This window comes from Triturus cristatus, chromosome 8, assembly GCF_964204655.1.
Source record: "Triturus cristatus chromosome 8, aTriCri1.1, whole genome shotgun sequence".
In the NCBI taxonomy this organism is placed as follows: domain Eukaryota; kingdom Metazoa; phylum Chordata; class Amphibia; order Caudata; family Salamandridae; genus Triturus; species Triturus cristatus.
Window position 1 is genome coordinate 91634954 of NC_140591.1, and position 20087 is coordinate 91655040.

Below are 20087 nucleotides of genomic sequence, written 5' to 3' on the forward strand. Positions count from 1 at the left end.
AGACCGCGCCAGGACACCTGCGTGTATTTGTCGCGCTCTATAAATGTCATTAACATAACATGACATAACATAACCTTCACTGTAGAGCAGGAAGCCTCAGAGGTCCCAGGAGGGTTGGGACTGCTGCTTACCAATGAGAGGAGGCAGCAGTCCCTCACTTGTCACAGAGTGGGATGGGGTCAGAGACTGCTGACCCCACCCGCTCTGTGACGAGGTGTCCTTGATAGACTGTCTGCCAAGGCTTAAAACTGTAGCACCAAGGTCTGAGGCAATCAGAGATGCTCCCCCTCCTCATGAAAGGGATGGCCTGGAGGCACTTTAGCCATGCTGAGGAGGCCATGCCCACAGGGCTTTGAAATCCTCAGCCTGGCAAAGTTCGGCTCAAGCAGCCAGGAGACTGCCCATTTAGGTCATGTCTAGCTCCTGGCTTCCTGACCTGAACAAGAAGAGTGTCTGTCAGGCTGACCTTTGTTGGGGTGAGGGCATGGCTGGTTTTCACGTCACAGGTACTGCTGACACACAGGTGATGGTGGTCCATCTCTGAGCATCAAATTAGCTAGTGTGTTTTTCTGATCTTCTAGGAGTTCTTCTTATCTTCTAAAGTCTCCTTCCACAACCACCAATACCACCTGGTGGTCCCGCATGAGGGGCTGTGTAGTAAACCAAGCATGCATTTATTCATTTCATCAGTAAAAGAGGACTTCACTGGAGGATGCATCCTCCAATTCCCCAGCCTCCGAACATTATTTCACCCACATTTATTCTTTATTAGCATCCTGCATTGGAATGCTGCAACTGGCTCAGACGATGGGAAAACTTCAAATTAAACTACTACTTGCTTACACACCAGGTTCAGTGTTGGGGACCCGGAGGAGATGGACAGTGGGATTATTTATTTCATTATTATCCGTTGTCGAGTTTAATACCCTTATTGACTTTATCCTGTCAACACTAACATGTCAGTTGCCCTTCACTCGCTATGTGCTCTGATAATGCACCATCATGTATAATCGGGGAAGGTAAGAACCAGGAGGAGATGTCACTGATCATATGCACTGTTTGTTTTATAGAGACCAGGTTGGAACACTATAAGGGATTCTGTAAGGACAACATTTCATGATGATGCCATGTATTGAATGTTATTGACTGTTTATTGCTTTTGTTTTGTGGATATTTTTTGTTTGCATGATTTTGGTAATTCCCATTTCTCATGCCTTCTTTAGTCAATTAACGCTTTTTGTATTTTAGCTTATCCTACCTTAAGATTATTAGACTATCTTAATGTCTATTATTCAAGCGTTAACATTTTGTTTATTAATTGTACTGGCGCCTAACTACCTCATCTGCCATGATGCAACCCGAGTGCTTATTTGTAATTGTACAATGGCCAGTAGGTTTAGAAGCATATTTCTGTTTCCTAATACTGTCTGTTCAGACCAAGATCTGCTAGACACGTGATTCGTTAAGTTGCTAGGGAGCTGTCTGTGTGTGACGTCTATATGACAAGCTCTCCTAACTGGGCTATTAGTATGTCCCTATTTTATTTTATTTTCAAGGACAGAAGAAATGCAACTTGAATGATTGGCACCAGAAGTTTCAAAAACTAGACTGGCCAGCTATATTCTTCTCCTACCATAGGTGGTGGAAATGTGATAACTATATAACAAGTCCACTACCATATTTTTGAAATGATAATCAAATGATTTTCCTTCAAACATTATATTGATGTGCTCTCATTTCTTTACACAAGAATTCCTTTGCAAACAAGTCCTGCCCTTTTAAGCTTCCTTTCAGAAACGTTGTTTTATCCAAAAGTTAGAAATGTGTGGGACCTACAAAAACGTTTAGTGCACTCGTACTGGAAAAATGATTGGTCAAATCAAATCCTGAGTAGCACACTCCTTCAGTTAGTTAAATGCTGTATACTAAATAGTTAGAGATAGTGCAAATGATTAATCTAAATTAACCATGTCTAGTAACAGTCATAATTTATTTTATTTTTTAACCCCAGGAATGTCATTTGTGAGAGTGAATCGCTCGTTTGCTGCCCGTGGAGGAGCTAAAAGGATAAAGGTTAAGAAGAGGAAAGCTGTACCAAAGCAGGACTGGGACGTGAGTTCACGAGATCTGAGTCATGTGCTTTTTAAGAGAATTCAGGTTGAGCTCTGGTATCTTGTTCGTTCGTACGCTTTCTCTAAATTGAAGGCCTTGTCTTGGTCCTTGTTGTAGTGCTCCTTTCATGTACATTTGTAAACTAAGAGAGCATGGCGTATCTTATAAAATATTTGGAATACTTAGTGTCTTCCTTACTTGCCCCATGTTCTTAGCATCCCATAAGATGCATACTCATTGGTCAACAATTGCATTAATTGACTTCAGGAAATAAACATTAATTATACTCTCGACCACAAGATGGAGGACAGTTGTTCTAGTCTCTGACTGTCCGGTATCCATTTGTTATAATTCATATCACCATATGATAAAATTTTCAAATTAATTACCAGGTCCTTCATTATCACTGGACCAGGTATATAATGTATGTAAGGAGTTGTGGAAACTTGATAGCAACGGGACTGAATAGATACAGGATATACACACCCGCTTTAGTAACCATTCGGTCCTTACCTGGCAGGCCTGCAGAGATGAAAGAGATCTGCCAGAAGTTCTGGTTACCAGAGTACTCGAAGTCCTGCCTGCAGCTTCCAGATAGTCCCCTACATTGGAAAAACTGACATCCTATAATGACAAAGTTCTGATAACCCAGGTCATTTTGGATATGGCCATCATTTAAAAGAGGACTGATTCCCCTTTCCCTCTTCTCACTGAGCCATAAGTGCCAGGGTGGATAACGTTCTCCCACAGCAAGCTTAAGAAACTGGATTGAGAACATATAAGATAAATCACCAAAACAATCATGAGACCTGTAGAGCTGCTCAGAACTTGCAGCATAACACATAAAAATGTGTGTCTGTCACACTTCTCATGCATGCTAACCGCACCTTGATGGTTATCATGCACAATATGGAAACAATTCCAATAAAGGCTCATAACAAAGAAAATATCCTTACAACAAAACACCCACATGGTAAATCATGTTTCCTATGTGAACAAGCCCCCGTGGGGTAGTAAGCACAGGCAATTGTCAATGTCAAAGTTCAGTTACAGAGTTCTCCAAAAATTAATTTGAGGTATATTGTGATGCTGAAATCACTGCAGTGCACCTGGCAGAACACACTCATGCTTACTGAAAATCATAAACTCTTTTATTCAAAAATGCCAGTCTAAATTAAAAAGATTTGAAAATTGGGAAATAAATGTTAATACCTTCATCAACTTAAATGTAGGACAATTGTTTCTGATGATGGTATTCGCTTAGTATGGAGAACCACATATCCTTCACAGTTCTTTAAACTCAAGATAATTCCTTATCCGCTTGAACACTTGGTGTCTTTGGTGCAGAGTGTACCTTTTCCTTTGGCTTTGAACCTGCATTGTAGGCTGCCCTCATTGCTAAACACATAGAGAGGATGCCGATCTTTGAATCTATACCATTGACGTTGACCAGAAGTCTCAGGAATGGCTGGAGTGATCAGAATAAAGGTGATAATGTTACTACTTCTCCTTGGATCTCCCTGTCTGAGAGCCCTTTGAAGGAGAGGACATGGTCGCAGTGGAAGAGGGATCTTTCCTGACCATCCTGCCATGCAGATTCCTTTCTTACTCTACTGTGAGGTAATTGGTTCCCTGAGGGAAATACCTTTCCTGACTTTCAGGGCCCGTTTTGTTACAGTTTATAACATTTGCACTCATCTCAATATGAAAGTGTTAAATAAATAACACCCAAGCCACATGGCGACATGGCTGCATTCTTCCAGCCACTGGAATAGCACTTCACAAAAATTGAAGCCATTGTTGACAAATTCTCCTCCAGAATATCAAAGAATAAGCTTGAAATGTTGAATGAAGTTGAAAGTTTGAAGTTCTCTGGTATAAACTTCACGAAGTAGGGTATCAAAACCTTGAAGTGTTAAGTGATCTTCTCCGCATGGGCATTTGGAAACTCAAATTTCAGTACAGTGCATGCTGTGGCATATGAACTATTGCTACTTAAAACCGTGCATATTACAGCTTCTCTTTGCTTTCTGCCTTTCAGGCTACCCTTTCCCTCTGTTCAACTTTACCCTTTTGACACTAGGGTTTCTCTTTGCAACAGTATGGTAAACTTGACCAGCAATGCTACCTTATGTGAAAATCTGAGAAGTAAAAAAAAAAAAATCAGCCAGTATATAGTATAGACTACAGAGGTTATAACTATATATTGGAAAAATGAATGTCCAATTACATAGATTTAAAGTGTTCCTGCATCCCAGCATTCAAGCAGGAATACTCTACATTCAGGACTTTGGTGAAGGTTCCTACAATGCAGAGCTAAGATTGCAAGTAAGATCTTGATCTTGCTCTTATAAATTACAAAAGCTTGTAAAGGTGCACCATTAGTCAACTTGGCTTAATTGCAGCAATAGTTGAAACTGGGCAAAGACGTTTGAAATCAATTGAACACTAAGTTGTTGTCCAAGCAATTACAATGAACAGTTTATCAGTGTCCTTGTACGTATTCAACAGTGTACAACTGCAGGATGCTCGTAGTCAACAAAGATTGATGGTATAATCAAATGGAATCTTTCTTCAAATGCTCCAAATCCCACAATCTGGCTTCACTTTTTCACAAAAGACCATGGAGCATTAATGCTGAATAAATCAAGCAATTTACTTCAGGAAGTAGAAATAAACATCCGTTATTTCAGCGCCATGAGATTTTTTGACTAAACGTTCACCCCACAAAAGATGCCCTCTTATGATCGCATTGCCACAAATGCTTTATATCCTTTCAAATTTACCTGTAGCCAATAACTCCTACGTTCTTTAAACAATTTAGTCCCCACCAAGGGTAGCATTTGTTAAATGTGTTCAGACACCTTATTGGGGGAAGAGGGGGTTGTCGGCATGGGGGACATGCAATTAAATTACTGAGTGACCCAGATGCTCTTATCAATGACTGGTTCATCAGTTAGAGAGATATGATCTGACCATTTGATTGGAGCTGATGCGTCTAGAGGAGCAGTGGCTGGTGACTCAGATGTATAGAATGAAACCCACAAGGTAGTTGACAGCAGTTACAAGGATTCCAATTTAGTGTTAGTACAGAGCATTTAATGGATAGTTTGAGGGAAGAAGTTAATGAGGGAAACACCATTGTAGGTTGGTATGTTTATTCTGGCAGTGACAAAACTAGAGGGCTTCAGGGCTGTGGATAATATGGGCATATTAAAGTTAGGTCATGTAGGACTGTCCACTCCCACGAAATCCTATGCTGACCTAACTGCAGAGTGTACTTTACACAAGCCACAATTTTGACCCCTCCTTCCCCCAATAAGACATGCTCTGGGTGGCTACAAGGCCAGGCTGAAACCTATTTTAGGTTTTACTCTCCTAGAATCCAACTTCGTGGCTGAAAAGGGGAAGGGTGTGTCCAGACTCTACTGATCACTAGCGACCATTTTCCCTGAGAGGCGGGTGGACCTCAGATTTGGGGGACATTGACAATGTTGAATGGCTGAAGGCTAAGATGGCTACCAGGGTGTTGGCAAGCTCAGGAAAATTACATCTAATAGAAGTGAAATACTTTCACCGAGTTTATTACTCTCTGGATACACTCCGCAATATGGGAAAAGCTACTACTCTCCCCTGTACCTGATGTGTGGCTGTCTATCACATATGATCTGGGATTTCCCCAAGATACATACATACTGGGACCATATTAACAGTACACTACAAACCGTGATGGGTTTCTCAGTGGTACGAAACCCTAAAAGTTCCATAATGGTTATACAAAAAGATTGGGACAGATCCCCAAGAAATAAAATGCCAGCGACAACGTGCCTAATGGTGGCCAAAAGAAATGTCGTTCATTAGTGGTGAGCGAAAACTGCACCATCACTTCATGAATAGCTTTGGGAGATAGGCCGAGGTGTACAGAAATCTTGGAAGTATGACAAGATATGAGGGAAGTGGTGAGAAAATAGAAGATTGTTTGCTAACCTTTGTATCTATGTCGAAAGAGTGTTGTGTATTGGCTGTTTATAGGTCATTCAAATTAAGCAATGTAAAAATTGCGTTTATGACCTCTGTAAACCAGTAATCTGTCTGTGTTGCAGATATTATTTTCTTCTTGTTTTGTTTCATAAATCAAATAAAAATGACGTTTGAAAAAATAGTTTGGAAAAGGTATGGCAGAAAGGGACTTTGCCACTTTTTGAAATGAACAAACTTCCCTGATGGGGCCGCTGCACAGTTTGAAGCTGCCGCTGCGGATCTGAAGTCCAGATAATTAAAGCTGGTTGGTCCTTTTGGTGCTTTGGAGATTTCTTGCTGACTATTTAAGGTACAACGCAGATTGGGACTTAGTTGTTTTTTCAGAGGTGCTGGGATTTTGAGCAGGGCAAAGATGCGATTCAGTTCAACTCTGTGAAACTGCTATTCATATACTTTTCCCCCAGGTCCCCCTGGAGCTCTGGAGGAAATGTTTTCAGAGGTTTCCAAAGTTTTTCTGGTGCCCCACCAACCCACAGCCTCAGGAGAGGGCACTTAGAGACTCTCGGGGTGCTAAACAAAGGCCAACAGCAAGGTCCAGTCCAGGTACAGCTGCCACTGGTCAGCTGTGTACTTCAGGGAAAATACATCTTGCAGCTTCTTGTGTCCCTGTCGCTATGGAGGAGGTCAGCCAATGGACCCATTTAATCCACTTCTTTGTCCTGAGTAAAGGTGGGAGCAGGTCAAGTTCCAGGAGATGCAAAATGTATGCCTGGTACCAGCTCGTGTTTTGGGGTGACTTCTGGGCACCCCCTAACCAATTGAGGTAGAAGCACCCAAGGAACAACTCTGCCCACTTTTCAGTAGTATGTTTGCTCTAAAAACTCACTGTGCCCTCACGTTAAAAATTCAAGGGGAAATCCTGCTCTCCTTATTTATACCCTACTAGCCTCTCTAGAAGTGTGGCCAGGGTAATGAGCAGTCCACTCCTCTCTGGTCATTCAAAACTGGTTTGTGTGTAGTTTTCCTCTCACTAGGGGTAGTGGCTGCCTGACCAAGTGGACAAAGACTAGTGGCTTTCCAGTTGTCAACTAATATTTGCTTGTGGTCGGGCAGGGTCCTTTGAAGTTAATTAAGTTTCTGGGTCCACCCCAACTGGACTTCTTCTGGGGAAGAAAACACCTCTCCACTACCAGCCATTGTATGTGCTGTGGGAGCAGTTTGCACACCCCTTATATGCTTCATTCAGGCCAACACAGGCTGGTCCGTAGCTGGAGACCAAATGCAAAATAGGTTCCAAGAGGTTATATTTCCAAAATATTTCATTAAAAAAACTAGATTGGACTTTTATTAAATATAAAAAAAAAGAGGTCTTTAAATGGAGTCTGTAGCTTGTACAGGTCAAACGTTATAGATTTATCTATATACAGCCTCATGCATCAAGCCAAAATCCAGTCGGTAAAATACCGATTCCTTATTGGCTCCCGGTAGCGAGTCCCAAATCCCCAATCCCAATGCATCAACCCAAAACGTGTGCAAATAACGAATCGCTAAATAAATATCCGCTAACATACCGAATCGGTAATACCAAAAATGCTAAGTTACCGAATCGCTAAATACCGAATTAGCAGTTACCGAAATCACTATTAGCTCCCGGAAAGTGCCAATAGCAAATAACGAACCGCACCCCAATGCAACAAAACTCGCTAATAACGAAAATGCCTAAAATCGCTATTTTGCCAGAGCTAAATAAGGGGAATCAAAACCTGGAGGTAAAGTTAAAAAAAAAAAAAAAAAAAAAAAAAAAAAAATATTCCTACATGTGCAAATGATTGAGGCAATCACTAATCCCTTAAAGGTGGCCAAGGAGACCCTGTTGGCTCCCACAAAATGGCTGCCCTCTACGTGCTTGCTAGGAGGATGCGGATCAATGCAGCAGGACAGCGCAGGAGAAGGGTCCAGGAGCGAGTTTTCAGACTGCGCATAACCTTGCTCGGACAGAATGAGGACGAGGTGTACCAGAAGTATCGCCTCAATCGCGCTATGATCATGCGCCTGATTGCAGACCTGGAACCATTGCTGCAGCACCAGACACACCGGACAAATGCAATCCCTGCGCACGTTCAGGTCCTATACAGCCTGCACCTACTGGCCTCAGGGAGTTTCCAGGGTGTAATTGCAGTGGCCGGAGGTGTTTCGCAAAGCGCACTGTCACGCTTCTTCAGGAAATTCCTAGATGCCATGCTGACAATGCTCCACACACACATCAGCTTCCCCACAACCCCACAGCAGTTGGACCGCACCAAACAGGCTTTCTACCAGGTGGCACAATTCCCACATGTGATTGGATGCATCGACTGCACGCATATCCCCATTTGCCCTCCAGCTGCAAATGAGTACATATTCCGGAACCGCAAGTCATACCACTCGATCAACGTGCAGGTTGTGTGCGATGCCAAGAATATCATAACGGACCTAGTGGCACAATTCCCGGGGAGCACACACGACTCATACATCTTCCGCAACAGGCGACTCATCAACGGAGAATTTGGAGAGGGACTCCTGCTAGGTACGTAGAAATACGCTTGCCCACACCAACACCACACATGTATGTACATCACCAATGCTAAGTCTATGCTTCTATCCTCTAGGTGACAGTGCCTACGCCCTGCGGGAATACTTACTCACCCCATACTTAAATCCAGCAACCCCGCAGGAACATCTCTACAACGCTGCACACATCAGCACCAGGAATGTGATAGAGAGGACTTTTGGGATTCTCATGAGCCGCTTCCGTATCCTCCACAAGACTGGCGGCGCCATGTTATACCAACCAGAAACATGCTGTCGGATAATTGCTGTATGTGCAATGCTGCACAACATTGCCACCAGAAGGGGGATACCAATAGAGGTGGACAGGGATGACGACCACCGGGCTGACCAACCACCCGCCCAACGACGACAGGCACACATCCCAAACACAGCAGAGGGCCATAGGAGGCGGACATATATTATGCAACATAATTTTTGAAACATGGGGAAATGAGACATTACAAGTTGGTTTGGGGTGCAACTGTTTAATGCACAGTAGCACTGACATTGTAAATCATGCTCCAATTGCATCATTGAAAATAAAAGGTGCCTTAAAGTCACGCCTGTGCATACACAGTGATTGGATGGCCATGGTTGCCCCACCATGGTCCTGCATGCATGTCCAACTGTCTAGTGGCGCTTCCCACGTACCCCAAGCCTCCGCTCAGGTGTATCCAATGCCTCACCACGGCCTGTCCCCGCGGAGGCACGCGAACTGCGGCGCCTGGTGCTGGCCTCTGCCAGTGACACGCTGCTGACACTGGAGGCAGCCTCACTTGTGTCATCCCCTCCCAATGCAGCAGCACTGCATGTGCTGCTCTGAAGGTGTTCCACAGCAGTGGTGATGTGTCCAAGTGACTTTGCCACATCCCCGCAGAAGTGCCCAAGGTCCACCTGCAGGGCGACTGAGCGGCGTGCCAACACAGCGGTGCTGTTGCTGCGCCGTGTGATGGCCTTGGTAGCGGCCGAGGTACGCAACATTTGCTGCCGGTGACTCCTCTTCTGGCACTCATGGCCCTCCCTCGTGGCACGGGTGAGCTCATGTACCTCCTCCCTGAGCTGAGCATTGCCCTCTGCAACCGCTGTGGTCATGTCCCTGACCGCCTTGCTCATGTCCGTGACTGCTGCAGTCATGGCGCGCATCTCCCTAGCAAGGCGCACAATATTGCAGCTAATGTTAGCCACATGTCGCCCCTGCATGCGCTGTGTACGCAGCATCCTCTCCTCAATTGCAGAGGTTGTTGGGACATCCTGTTCGGCTGAGGAGACGGAACTGCGACGAGCCCTGTGCCGCCGTGCGCGTCTAGCACCTCCAGGTGGTGCATCAGGTGGTGTGTATGTGCTCTGCCTGGGTGCCAATTGCGAGGTGGTTGTTCCCATCTCCTGCAAGGGCGCAACTTGGGACCTGCGCCTCTGCGCTATTGAGGCTGTAGTAGCTGCAGCCTGTTTGGCTGGTGCCGTTGCTTGTGGCGCTGGTGCAGGTGCCGTAGCTTGTGGCGCTGGTGGAGGTGCCGTAGCTAGTGGCGCTGGTGGAGGTGGTGCTGTTGGGGTGGCAGGTGTTGGCGATGCATGCGCGTCCTGCGCTGTCTCCTGGTCTGACTCGTCGGGTGTTTCCGATATGACCAGCTGGCTGCTGTCGTCCGAATCCCCAGGTGATGCATCTGTGTGTGAAACAGTGCATGGTTAGTGGGATAATTACAACTACAAGTGTTGTACACATTAATCTCCCTCTGTGGTCCACTACATGAACAGTCTCCATCCATGTTCAACTGATGTGGTGTATGGTCATTGGATTTACGCCTGTACATGCACACTGGGCTGACTAGACTACAACTCCCAAGATGCACTGGTGTCATGTGTTAAGCTGTCTGTGCCAGAGCTGCAGACACACTGAGATCGGGCTGGGGGCATGGAAATGGATTTACGCAATGCTGGGTGTGGGCACATGCATGCATCTTACCTTGGGCACTTGTGGCTGCGCCGGACGTGTCCATCTGGGTCACCCCCACGACGGCTTCCCGCTCTATCGTCCCTTCCACAAGGTCCTCCAGGGCTGTGTTGGCTGGTGCTGTGGATGCTCCGCCTCCAGTCCTGCTCGCCTCCCGGAGCCTCTCCGCAATCCTCTCTTTGGCACGCTTCCGCAGGTCGTACCACCTTTTTTTGAGGTCGTCGATGCTGCGGGTCGTGACGCCAACAGCATTCACCCTCTCACGGATGCGCAGCCATATGCGCCGCTTCTCCTGCTCAGGCACCTTGAGGGACAGCTTGCCAAAGAGGCGGTCGTGTTTGCTGGAGACTCCCTCGATTAGGTACTCGAGCTCCCTGTCTGAAAATTTACGCTTTCGTTTGCGTGCAGACTCTGCGCTGGATGGCACTTCCTGCGCCATGATGTTTGTGGCTTTGGATTTGCAGAGTCGGTGTGGCCTCACTCTGCACAGGCAGTCCTCCTTCCCAGCTCCTGTCTGCTCCTCTGTCGAGGCAATGTGGGTGGGGCAGCAGTATTTCCTGGTTGGTGATGTCATCTGCACGTTCCCGGAGCGACGCGGCAAATTGCGATTTCGCTAATACCGATTCGGTAATAGCTAACTCGGTATTACCGAACTCCCTATTAGCTAATTCGGTATTACCGAACTCGCTATTTGCTAGGGAGAGTTTGTGTGCCCCGCTATGTAGGAATCGGTAAATTTAGCGATTTTTAAGGAATCGCTAAATTTTACCGAATCTGTTGATGCATGCCATTTACCGATTCCTTAATGGCGATTCCTTAATTTTCGCTATTAAGGAATCGGTATTCGTTTGGTTGATGCATAGGCCCCAAAATCTATAATTTGGCTTTTGCTATCTACCAGTTTCAGCCTGTGGCGTTGTTTTAGACTAGTCACTGGGGAAACACGCCATTTCCTATATCACACATGTTCCACTCTTAAATATGATCCACACTATCTTGTGGGGCGGGCAGCAAGGTATGCTTAGTTGTGGAATGTAATATTTCAGGTTTTCTTACCTGTCAAAAGGGGTGATTATGACAGGTCTGGGTGGCAAGATTCAAGTTCCTGCTGTCAGTCTACACTAGGTAGGCCTAAACCATGTTTTCACTGCCACAGTGGCGGATGGAACAATAGGTGCTGCAGTCCATAAATGGCATTTCAGTTGCTTTGCCAGTTGTGTATTTCTGCAACATATACTGTGACCTCATAGGAAAGTTAATGTGCCGGGAGCAATGATGGTGCCAGCGTGAGTGCGATCCTACGCCACTCAGCCGCGCATGCCTTGCATGATCGACTATTGGCTATGTGGACTGCCCTGTGATGCCGACCTCGGGGAAGATTAGGACGCAAGCAATTCGGCTCCGCTTGCAAACTACCAGAGGCGATATTGACACAATTAACTTCAGCGGATTTGTCGCTCTAGGAAGAGCGTTACATTTCATTCTGTGCTTGTGGATTTCGTGCAACTTTGTTTCCGCCACGCTTGCTCCAGTTTCCCTCACACTTCTGCTACCAGCAAGGAGACGGCGACGGAGGTTAAGGATGGCCTCCAGTGGCGCCAAACTTACGAAAAACAACAAACCGAAGGCAGCTCAAGTCGTGCAAGCTAACACCGCTCTCGGGGAAGCAGCAAGATCAGACAGCCTGGCTAAAGGTAAAAGAGAGACTAACAGTCTAAAGAAAAGTGCGGGGGACGTGGGGGTGGTGGGGGTGCTAAAGAGGGCTTGCAACCAACTATAGTTACATTATTTTCTGGGTCCAAGGCACCTCGCCCAGCAGTAGACACTGCGGTAGGCTCTACACCCCCCTTCGCGCTTGATTTAGACAGCTCGCTTGGAGAAATACAGTGAGGCCTGCATCTTGAATTAAAGCCTACTGTTTCAATGGGATGTGGCTCCCCTGGGTTGAACGCGGCAATTCATCACCCTAGCAAGCAGCCAGAAGGGCAAAGCAATAGCACGGAAGGATTTCCGGTTCTAGAGGAAACCTCTGTCAATCTACCATTTATGATTCCTTCCACTAAAGACGTTGCAGGACTCACATTAGAGTTGGGTCTAATGCCGTCTTTGGACTCTGCCTCTTTAGCCCTTTTAACTTCTGGCTCTACCTTACAGATAGCTGAATTTGCTACGAGAACGAACTGTCAAGTAATAGGTACTAGGGGTGGTTATTTTGACGCTGCATCTAAATCCGGCTCATTAGTCCCCGGGACTCCAGAGGTCCATAGCGAGAACTTTTACTCTGTATCTGACAGCTCTCTGACAACCTCTGAGGGAGACCAAACCAGCTCAAGTGAAGATATCAGCATGGATCTCTCTAGAGGCACTGGAACTGTGCAGCGTCAGAAGAAAGTCAAGAAACAGATTAGCAGACACAGTCAACTCAAATGGGATTATTCCAACTCACAAATGTCTTTTTCCCACTGTGAAGGAGGAGAACAGATCTTAGCAGGTGTGAGTGCCAGATCAGCAACCGAACACACGGCAGAACCCTCCTTAACCTCAATTCTAGCCTCTATCAAAGAATTCCATGCAGATGTTCGCTCGATAACCAAGCAGCTAAGGGGGTTGCAAAAAAGCTACAAGGTGGCCTGCGCAAGCTAAATAAAATCTGTACTGATATTGGTGATCGTGTCAGCATGATTGAATGCCCTGCAGAGAATCTTGAAACGGACGTAGCTGCCCATAAAGATCAAGGGTCGGCTCATGATGCTTGCCTGATGGACATAAGGCAGAAAATGGAGGAGCAGGAAAATTGCCAGCGCAGGAACAATCTCCGCCTGCTAGGTATCCCAGAAGGAATCAAAGGAGACGATACAAGGCGCTACATCGTGAAACTTCTAAGTGAAACGTTCCCAGATCAAGTGAACTGGAACTGGGATCAAGAAGTCCAACGAGCACATTGTTTCCCTTTTAATCTGAAACAGCGACGAAACGGCAGCGGCGCATTTGGAGAGAAACCCAGGGCATTTCTTGTGTTTTTTGGGAACTTTCTCCTTAGACAATTTGTCTATGATCAGGCCCGTCCGAATTTATTGAAGGGGGCTAATAGTGTGATGTTTTTTGCCAAACCGGATTTTTGCTACACAACGGTTGAGAGCAGATGGCTTCTACACCAATTAATTACCCCCTTCCAACAACTAGGTGCCCAAGTGTTTTTAATGAACTCCACTAGATTGAAAGTTATTTAAACTGATCCACCCAGGTCTTTCTCTCTGAGGTTAAAGCAGGGGAGTTCCTAGAGGAGGTCAAAACTTAAAAGGGGAACAAGTAAAGAATAAAGGAACTTCCTCCTCTAGGGAGTAAGCACTGAATCAATGGAATGTTTTTCCCTATGGCATACAAGGAAATGCTAGTTGTTGACACATTTCTTTCTTTTTTCCCCCCTTCTTTTGGGTCTAATCACACCGGTTATTAAGAATATAAACCGATATTTTCTTCTGTTGAAAGATATGATGTGGCTGGGTTCTCTAACTGATAACCATCATTCAGAGTTCACTTGATTGATCTTTTTTGGGGGGATGGTGGGATGGGTGGGGCCGGGGGGTTGGTGCTTAGGGGTGGGGGGGATCACGGTGTGTGAAAAGGCAATACTATTAGTAGACGCTAAAACACAGAAAAAGAAAGGAAAAAAAGTGAATGAGAAAAGGATAAAAAGAAATGTACCAAATAATGAATACACTGCATGAGTAGACAGGAGGTCATTGAATCTTCTGGGATATTTCTATATAGAAAACAAAATAATAACAACAGGGGACACCCAAGGGGTATTTTGGTTTGACTCGAGAATAACAAAAAATATCTAATAGGAATAAACAGCACCCCTTAAAAGTTGTCAGTAAATATCTGTGGTCTAAATGACGCCCTTAAAAGACAAAAAGTAGCTCAGGGTTTGTGCATATTGGTGGCAGAAGTAATTGCTCTTCAGGAAACACATGTAGAAGGCTTCCAGAAGCATCTGCTGAACTCTTTTGGATATAGGGTTATTGGAGGAACAACACAGGGTTCCAAGACAAGAGGGGTAGGGGTTCTCGTACAAAATAGACACCCACTAAATTCAAACAAAGTGAAATCTGACTCCCTAGGTAGGTGGGTCATTGCGGAGTGCCATCTTCCTCCCAATTCGTTTTTTACATTATGCTCTATACATGGAAGTAAATCTGATGATTCTGAGGTCATCAATTGGATCACAGGAGAACTAGTTCACTAGCCACTCCCAATTATCATCTGTGGGGATTTAAACATCAATTTACCCAGCAATTGGAAGGCAAATGACCATTGGCCCTATATAGGTAGGAAACCTAAAGTACATCAGGCCTTACTTAACCTAATGCAAACCCATGGGATCAGTGGCGTGTGGGCTAACTTGAAGCATACTCAGCCGGGTTATACATACTTTTCAGCTCCGCACCTCTCCCTTGCGAGACTAGATTATATTTTGGTCTCTTCCTCCATACTCCAAGATTGTTCTATAGAGATCTCCCCTCGATTCATGTCAGACCACAACCCTATCTTTCTAACTATTAGTTGGCTGGGTAGTAGGGGGGAAACCTCGAACTGGAGTTTTGAAAAAGCTTTGCTCTATGACGAGGGATATAGAATTCATATGCAGGAATGAATCCGAGAGTTTCTGGAGTTTAATACAGGGTCCGCAACAGTGAGAATATTATGGGACACATTGAAGGCGGGCATTCGAGGGGAGACTTTATGGTACTCCATAAGGAAGAACAGAAAAGAGAAAGAGCAACTCTTGAAGCTACAAAACAAGATGAAAATGGCAGAGGAGAGGTTAACCTTAGCAGTTCAATTGGGAGTCGATACTGAAGCTGCTCAATTGGAAGTAATAGCCAGTAAGGCTCAAATAGGGTCTATCTTTGCGGAGAAAACTGCCGCCAAATGGGATTCTGCCAGTGAGAAGATATTAGTGTGGAGATCGTATTGGTCACCAATTGACCCTCAGAATTATACAGCACATGTCTGCTAGTGAAATCCTAGCTATACAGCTTAATTCAGGGGAGGTTATGAAAGACCCAATTAAAATCCGGAGGGCATTCTGTCAATTCTATCAGAATCTCTACTCTGAAGATAATGTTGGGCCAGCAAATGTGAGAGAGGAAGAAAGTTTGGCATATCTCGACCAGATCACTCTAGCAGAACTCAGTACAGGAGATCATAATCAATTAGAGAATCCTTCAACATGGGATGAGATAGCCAAAGCCCTAGCAAGCTTACCTGACGGGAAAGCAACCGGTAATGATTGCATTCCGGTTGAGTTGTACAAAATATTCGCCCCCCTGTTAAAAACCCTTTTTACATCACTCATAATTTCTATTTTTAATGGGGCATCTCCACCTGCTTCCTGGTCTAATGCTAGAATTGTAATATTCCCTAAGAAAGACAAGTCACCACTTGAAATGGGATCTTATAGACCAATTACTTTGATAAATTGCGATTCAAAAATGTATGCCAAAATGTTTGCAATGAGATTGTCTTTAAGAATAGAGCCCTTGGTCTAGCAGTGGCAACATGGGTTCATCCCTAAACAAAGCATGACAGAACACATCCGTAGGGCTATTACCTTATTGGATGCAGCTCAAGTATCAGTGGACCCAACGTCGGTAATTCTGCTTGACGCTGAAAAAGCTTTTGACTGGGTCTCCTGGTCATTCCTCTGGGTTACTATGAGAAAGATGGGCTTTGGGCCTAAGGCAATTCGTGCCATACAAGCCCTCTATCTTCAATCCCACCACTAGTATTTTTATCAATGGGATGCCGACGGACCAGATCACAATCTCAAGGGGGACTCGTCAAGGCTGCCCGTGCTCACCTCTACTTTTCGCTCTTTATATAGATCCCCTCATGAAAACAATAGAAAACAATCAAAATATTTGTGCGGTGAGCAGATTCGGGCTAGATATCAAAATCTTGGCCTATGCTGACGACCTGGCAGTGGTGACTCCGACCCTTTAAATGCAGTTAGAGCATTAGAACAAGAGGCAGAAAAGTTTGGAGAAATCTCGGGCTATGCCCTCAATCAAGGCAAGACCCAGATTATTATAAACCGCAAAGTTAATTGGGTAGACAGTAGGGTGATTCAGAAAGCGGAATACCTGGGGGTCAACTTAACAGCAAGCATCGACCTCATAGTAGAAGAAAACTTAATTCCGCTGGCGAAGGAAACTGAATGGGCGCTTAAACGGATAAATAATTTACATCTAACCATTGTGGGGCGCTGTAATGTCATTAAAATGACCAATTTCCCCAAACTATTATACTTTTTTGTGGCTAGTCCCCTAGAGATTAGCCGAGCAATGTTTCAAAGATTCTAGCAGATTCTTTCCCAATTTATTTGGGCATATTCTAGACCCAGACGAGCTTTCAAGCAACTTTCTCTTCCTCGGGAAAGAGGCGGCTGGGCACTCCCAAACCTAAGATTTTATTATTGGGCTTCAGTCCTACAATATAGAGGGGAACCAATTCAGGACCATCCATATACTCCAACTGTAGGTCTCCCGTCTCCCTTCCAACTATTGCTAGGGGAGGAGACTTGGGGGTGTCTCTGGCGACAACTCTCATTTGTATATTACAAACGGGTAAGATTCAAGACCTTGATGAATTCTTTCAAGGTCTTTTGTAATGTCTGTAAGACCTTGGGGCTCGGCAGACTGAACTACTATTCCCCCATCAAAAATAACTCTAATCTGCCAGAGATTTTTGGGGTCTCTTAACTTCAGGAATGGTATAGAATGGGGATTTTGAAAATGGGGGATCTGATGACCATTGAAGGTATTAAAAAAATTTCGACACTCAGAGCTGAATATCATCTGAGGAAACAAGAGACCTTCAAGTATATCGCTATTAGAGACTTTTTGACCCGAATATCTGGGGGGCCTGCGGGATTTTCAAAGGTGGATCTTATTGACAAATTTAAAAATCCCACCATACCTCGGATTGGATACATTTATGTCACATTAATTAGCTTATTGCCCGATGACATGTCTATTATAGCTAACAAATGGCAGGCTAAATTAAACATGTCTTGTAACATCTTTCATCAGGCTGTGCAATATTCCAAGAGCGACTTATTATCTGCTAAATTGCAAGCGCAATTTTATAAGACTGCCTTTTTCTTATATATTACACCCAGTAGAGTTGCCAAATGGGGGACGGGGACTGGAACACTTTGTCCTAGATGTCAAGAGTTTAGTGCAGACTCAATACACATGTTTGCAACATGTCCCCAATTGGCACCCCTACTTGGACAGCTGCAAGACTTTTTTTTATCAAAGTTCTTGCTCAAGATATCCAGCTAACCCCTTTGACTGTTCTGCTAGGAATGCAAGATAAAATCAATAGAAAGAATGGAGGAGCACTCATATTTGTGGCTATGACTATACTATATATTTGTATAGCCTCATCTTGGAAAGATCCGAATCCTCCATTATTTTCTCATTGGCTAGCCCGATTGATATCGACCTGTCATATGGAAAATGCCATATTTTCTAAGAAGGGTAACCGGGGGGAAAAGAAGGGCCTCGAAATCTGGGAACCCTAAATCATATGGCTCGGACAGACATAAAGTATGTGACTCCTAAATAGTAGGCATTGACCTATGTGTTTTTATCTTTCTGCAATACTTAGCGATCCCTGGCACACTGAGTCAGGGGAAAGGCATGGGAGGGGGAGGGGTTTTAACTTTAACTCCGTTGTTTTCTACTCTGTATTAGCTTTTGTACTTTCAATAAAAACATTTTAAAAAGCAAAGTTAATGTGCCAATCCGGTTTTAAGTTAATTTGCACATGTTTTTGTGGTCCAGGCGTGTACACTGGGTATTGGATTGCGTTGTCCCAGTGATGGCTTTCAAGATTACTAGTAGGTGAGTCTCAAACAAAAATAAAAAATTGAGTTTGACCACCCAAAAAGAAGCCACTTTGAAACAGTCAGTTTTCCCACTACAATTTCTGGAGTCTCCATGTACCGTAGGTTTTTAAGGCCTAGCTTCCTCCACAGCGTAATGATTGTTTTTTTTGGGGCACTGGTATCTACCCACCCAGTGAGACTGCAAACGCACACCAGAGGCATGCTGAGTTCTGGTTTTCCAATGCTTACATAGCTTGTTTACTCACTACTTTGAATTCAGTTGTAATTTTAATTCCTGGGTATGAAATGTATATTGCCATGGTAAGTTGTCTGTTCAGAAGAACAGGTTGCAAGAGGGTATGATATCGATTTCTCCTATTTTATCTTCTAATCTGAACATGTACCAAAGTTTATTGCGCAGAAGTAGAATAATTAAAGATATTCCGCAGAGCAAAATATACAAGCATCACAGCTTAAGGTGCAGAACTGTGGTGCTTGGATCCATTCAAGGCAGAATAGGAGCATGCTGGTGCTTTCTGGAGAATGGAAATTCTATGTGTGAGCTGCTTTCCTTCTGTTACCCTAAAATCGGATATGCTTAATCCCACCCCCTACAAAGAACCCAGAACATAAGTTCATGATACACCCTCAAGAGTGCTAACTAAATCTCAACATATGTTGCACTAGTTTGGTATCTCTTAGCTATGGTAGTGCAGCACTATCCTGCTTGACAACTTTGGCCACATGACAAATGTCAAACGTGAGCACATACAAAACACTGGTAGAGAGGCCTACAAAGCGTAGAACACCTTTTGTTGTCTCTACACAGCTATCGGAAAGAAACAATCTTCCGTCTGAGACATGAGAACATCGGAAACGCAACAATGCTTTTCCTGCTCAGTGAAACTAATCAAAATGTGAGAAAATAGATGTACACATTTTTGCTACCACCTGTAAAATAAGATCCCGACACACTCAATGCCTGTGACCAAACATCCTTTCTAAAGCATGAATTAGTAGTGTGAGGGCTTCTACTGTGCATTTGTCACAGAAAGCAGACCACGTTGCATATTAACATCTCTAGCATTATATCTCTTGAGCTAATAGGTGGGATGTAAAAAAAGCGGTAACGTTTGGTAGAGTTGTGACCATTCTTGTTAAAGTGAACTCATTTTCCCAAATGGTCTTCCAAGATGCTGCCAGCATTTGGGGCTTCATGTAAATTTTGCAGTCTTATCAGGCCAGTGATAATGGTGCCTGGGTGTAGTCGGTGTCCTTAACTAATTACAACAATAAAGCTTCTGGTGCCCCATGTTTTTGAGGTAGGTGGATAGTCTAGTGAATTTGGAAGCTATCACTCACTTTGGTCCTCAATTCTGGTCTGACTGGTTTGAGAGACCTTTCTGAGATTGTTCCAGGTGGCAAAGCTTAGCAAAATCCAGTTTCGGGACAAGTGCTGAAGACATTAATTACCAAATAAAGTGCTGGTCAGTTGTAACTTGTAGTCCTTATGACCCTTTGCATTTTTCAGATTTTTCTATTGTCACTTGTTGATAA

General features: G+C 44.4%; 1 protein-coding gene across 3 annotated transcripts in view; it reads left to right on the forward strand.

The window, feature by feature from the left end:
• Nucleotides 1–20087, forward strand: part of SPICE1 (spindle and centriole associated protein 1) — a 613595-nt gene that overhangs the window by 35163 nt on the left and 558345 nt on the right. For all 3 annotated transcript variants that reach the window (XM_085621094.1, XM_085621096.1, XM_085621095.1), the window contains exon 2: nucleotides 2012–2112. In XM_085621094.1, the coding sequence (XP_085477220.1) occupies nucleotides 2014–2112 (99 nt within the window). In that variant the 5' untranslated portion in view covers nucleotides 2012–2013. The remainder of the gene's footprint in view (nucleotides 1–2011; nucleotides 2113–20087) is intronic.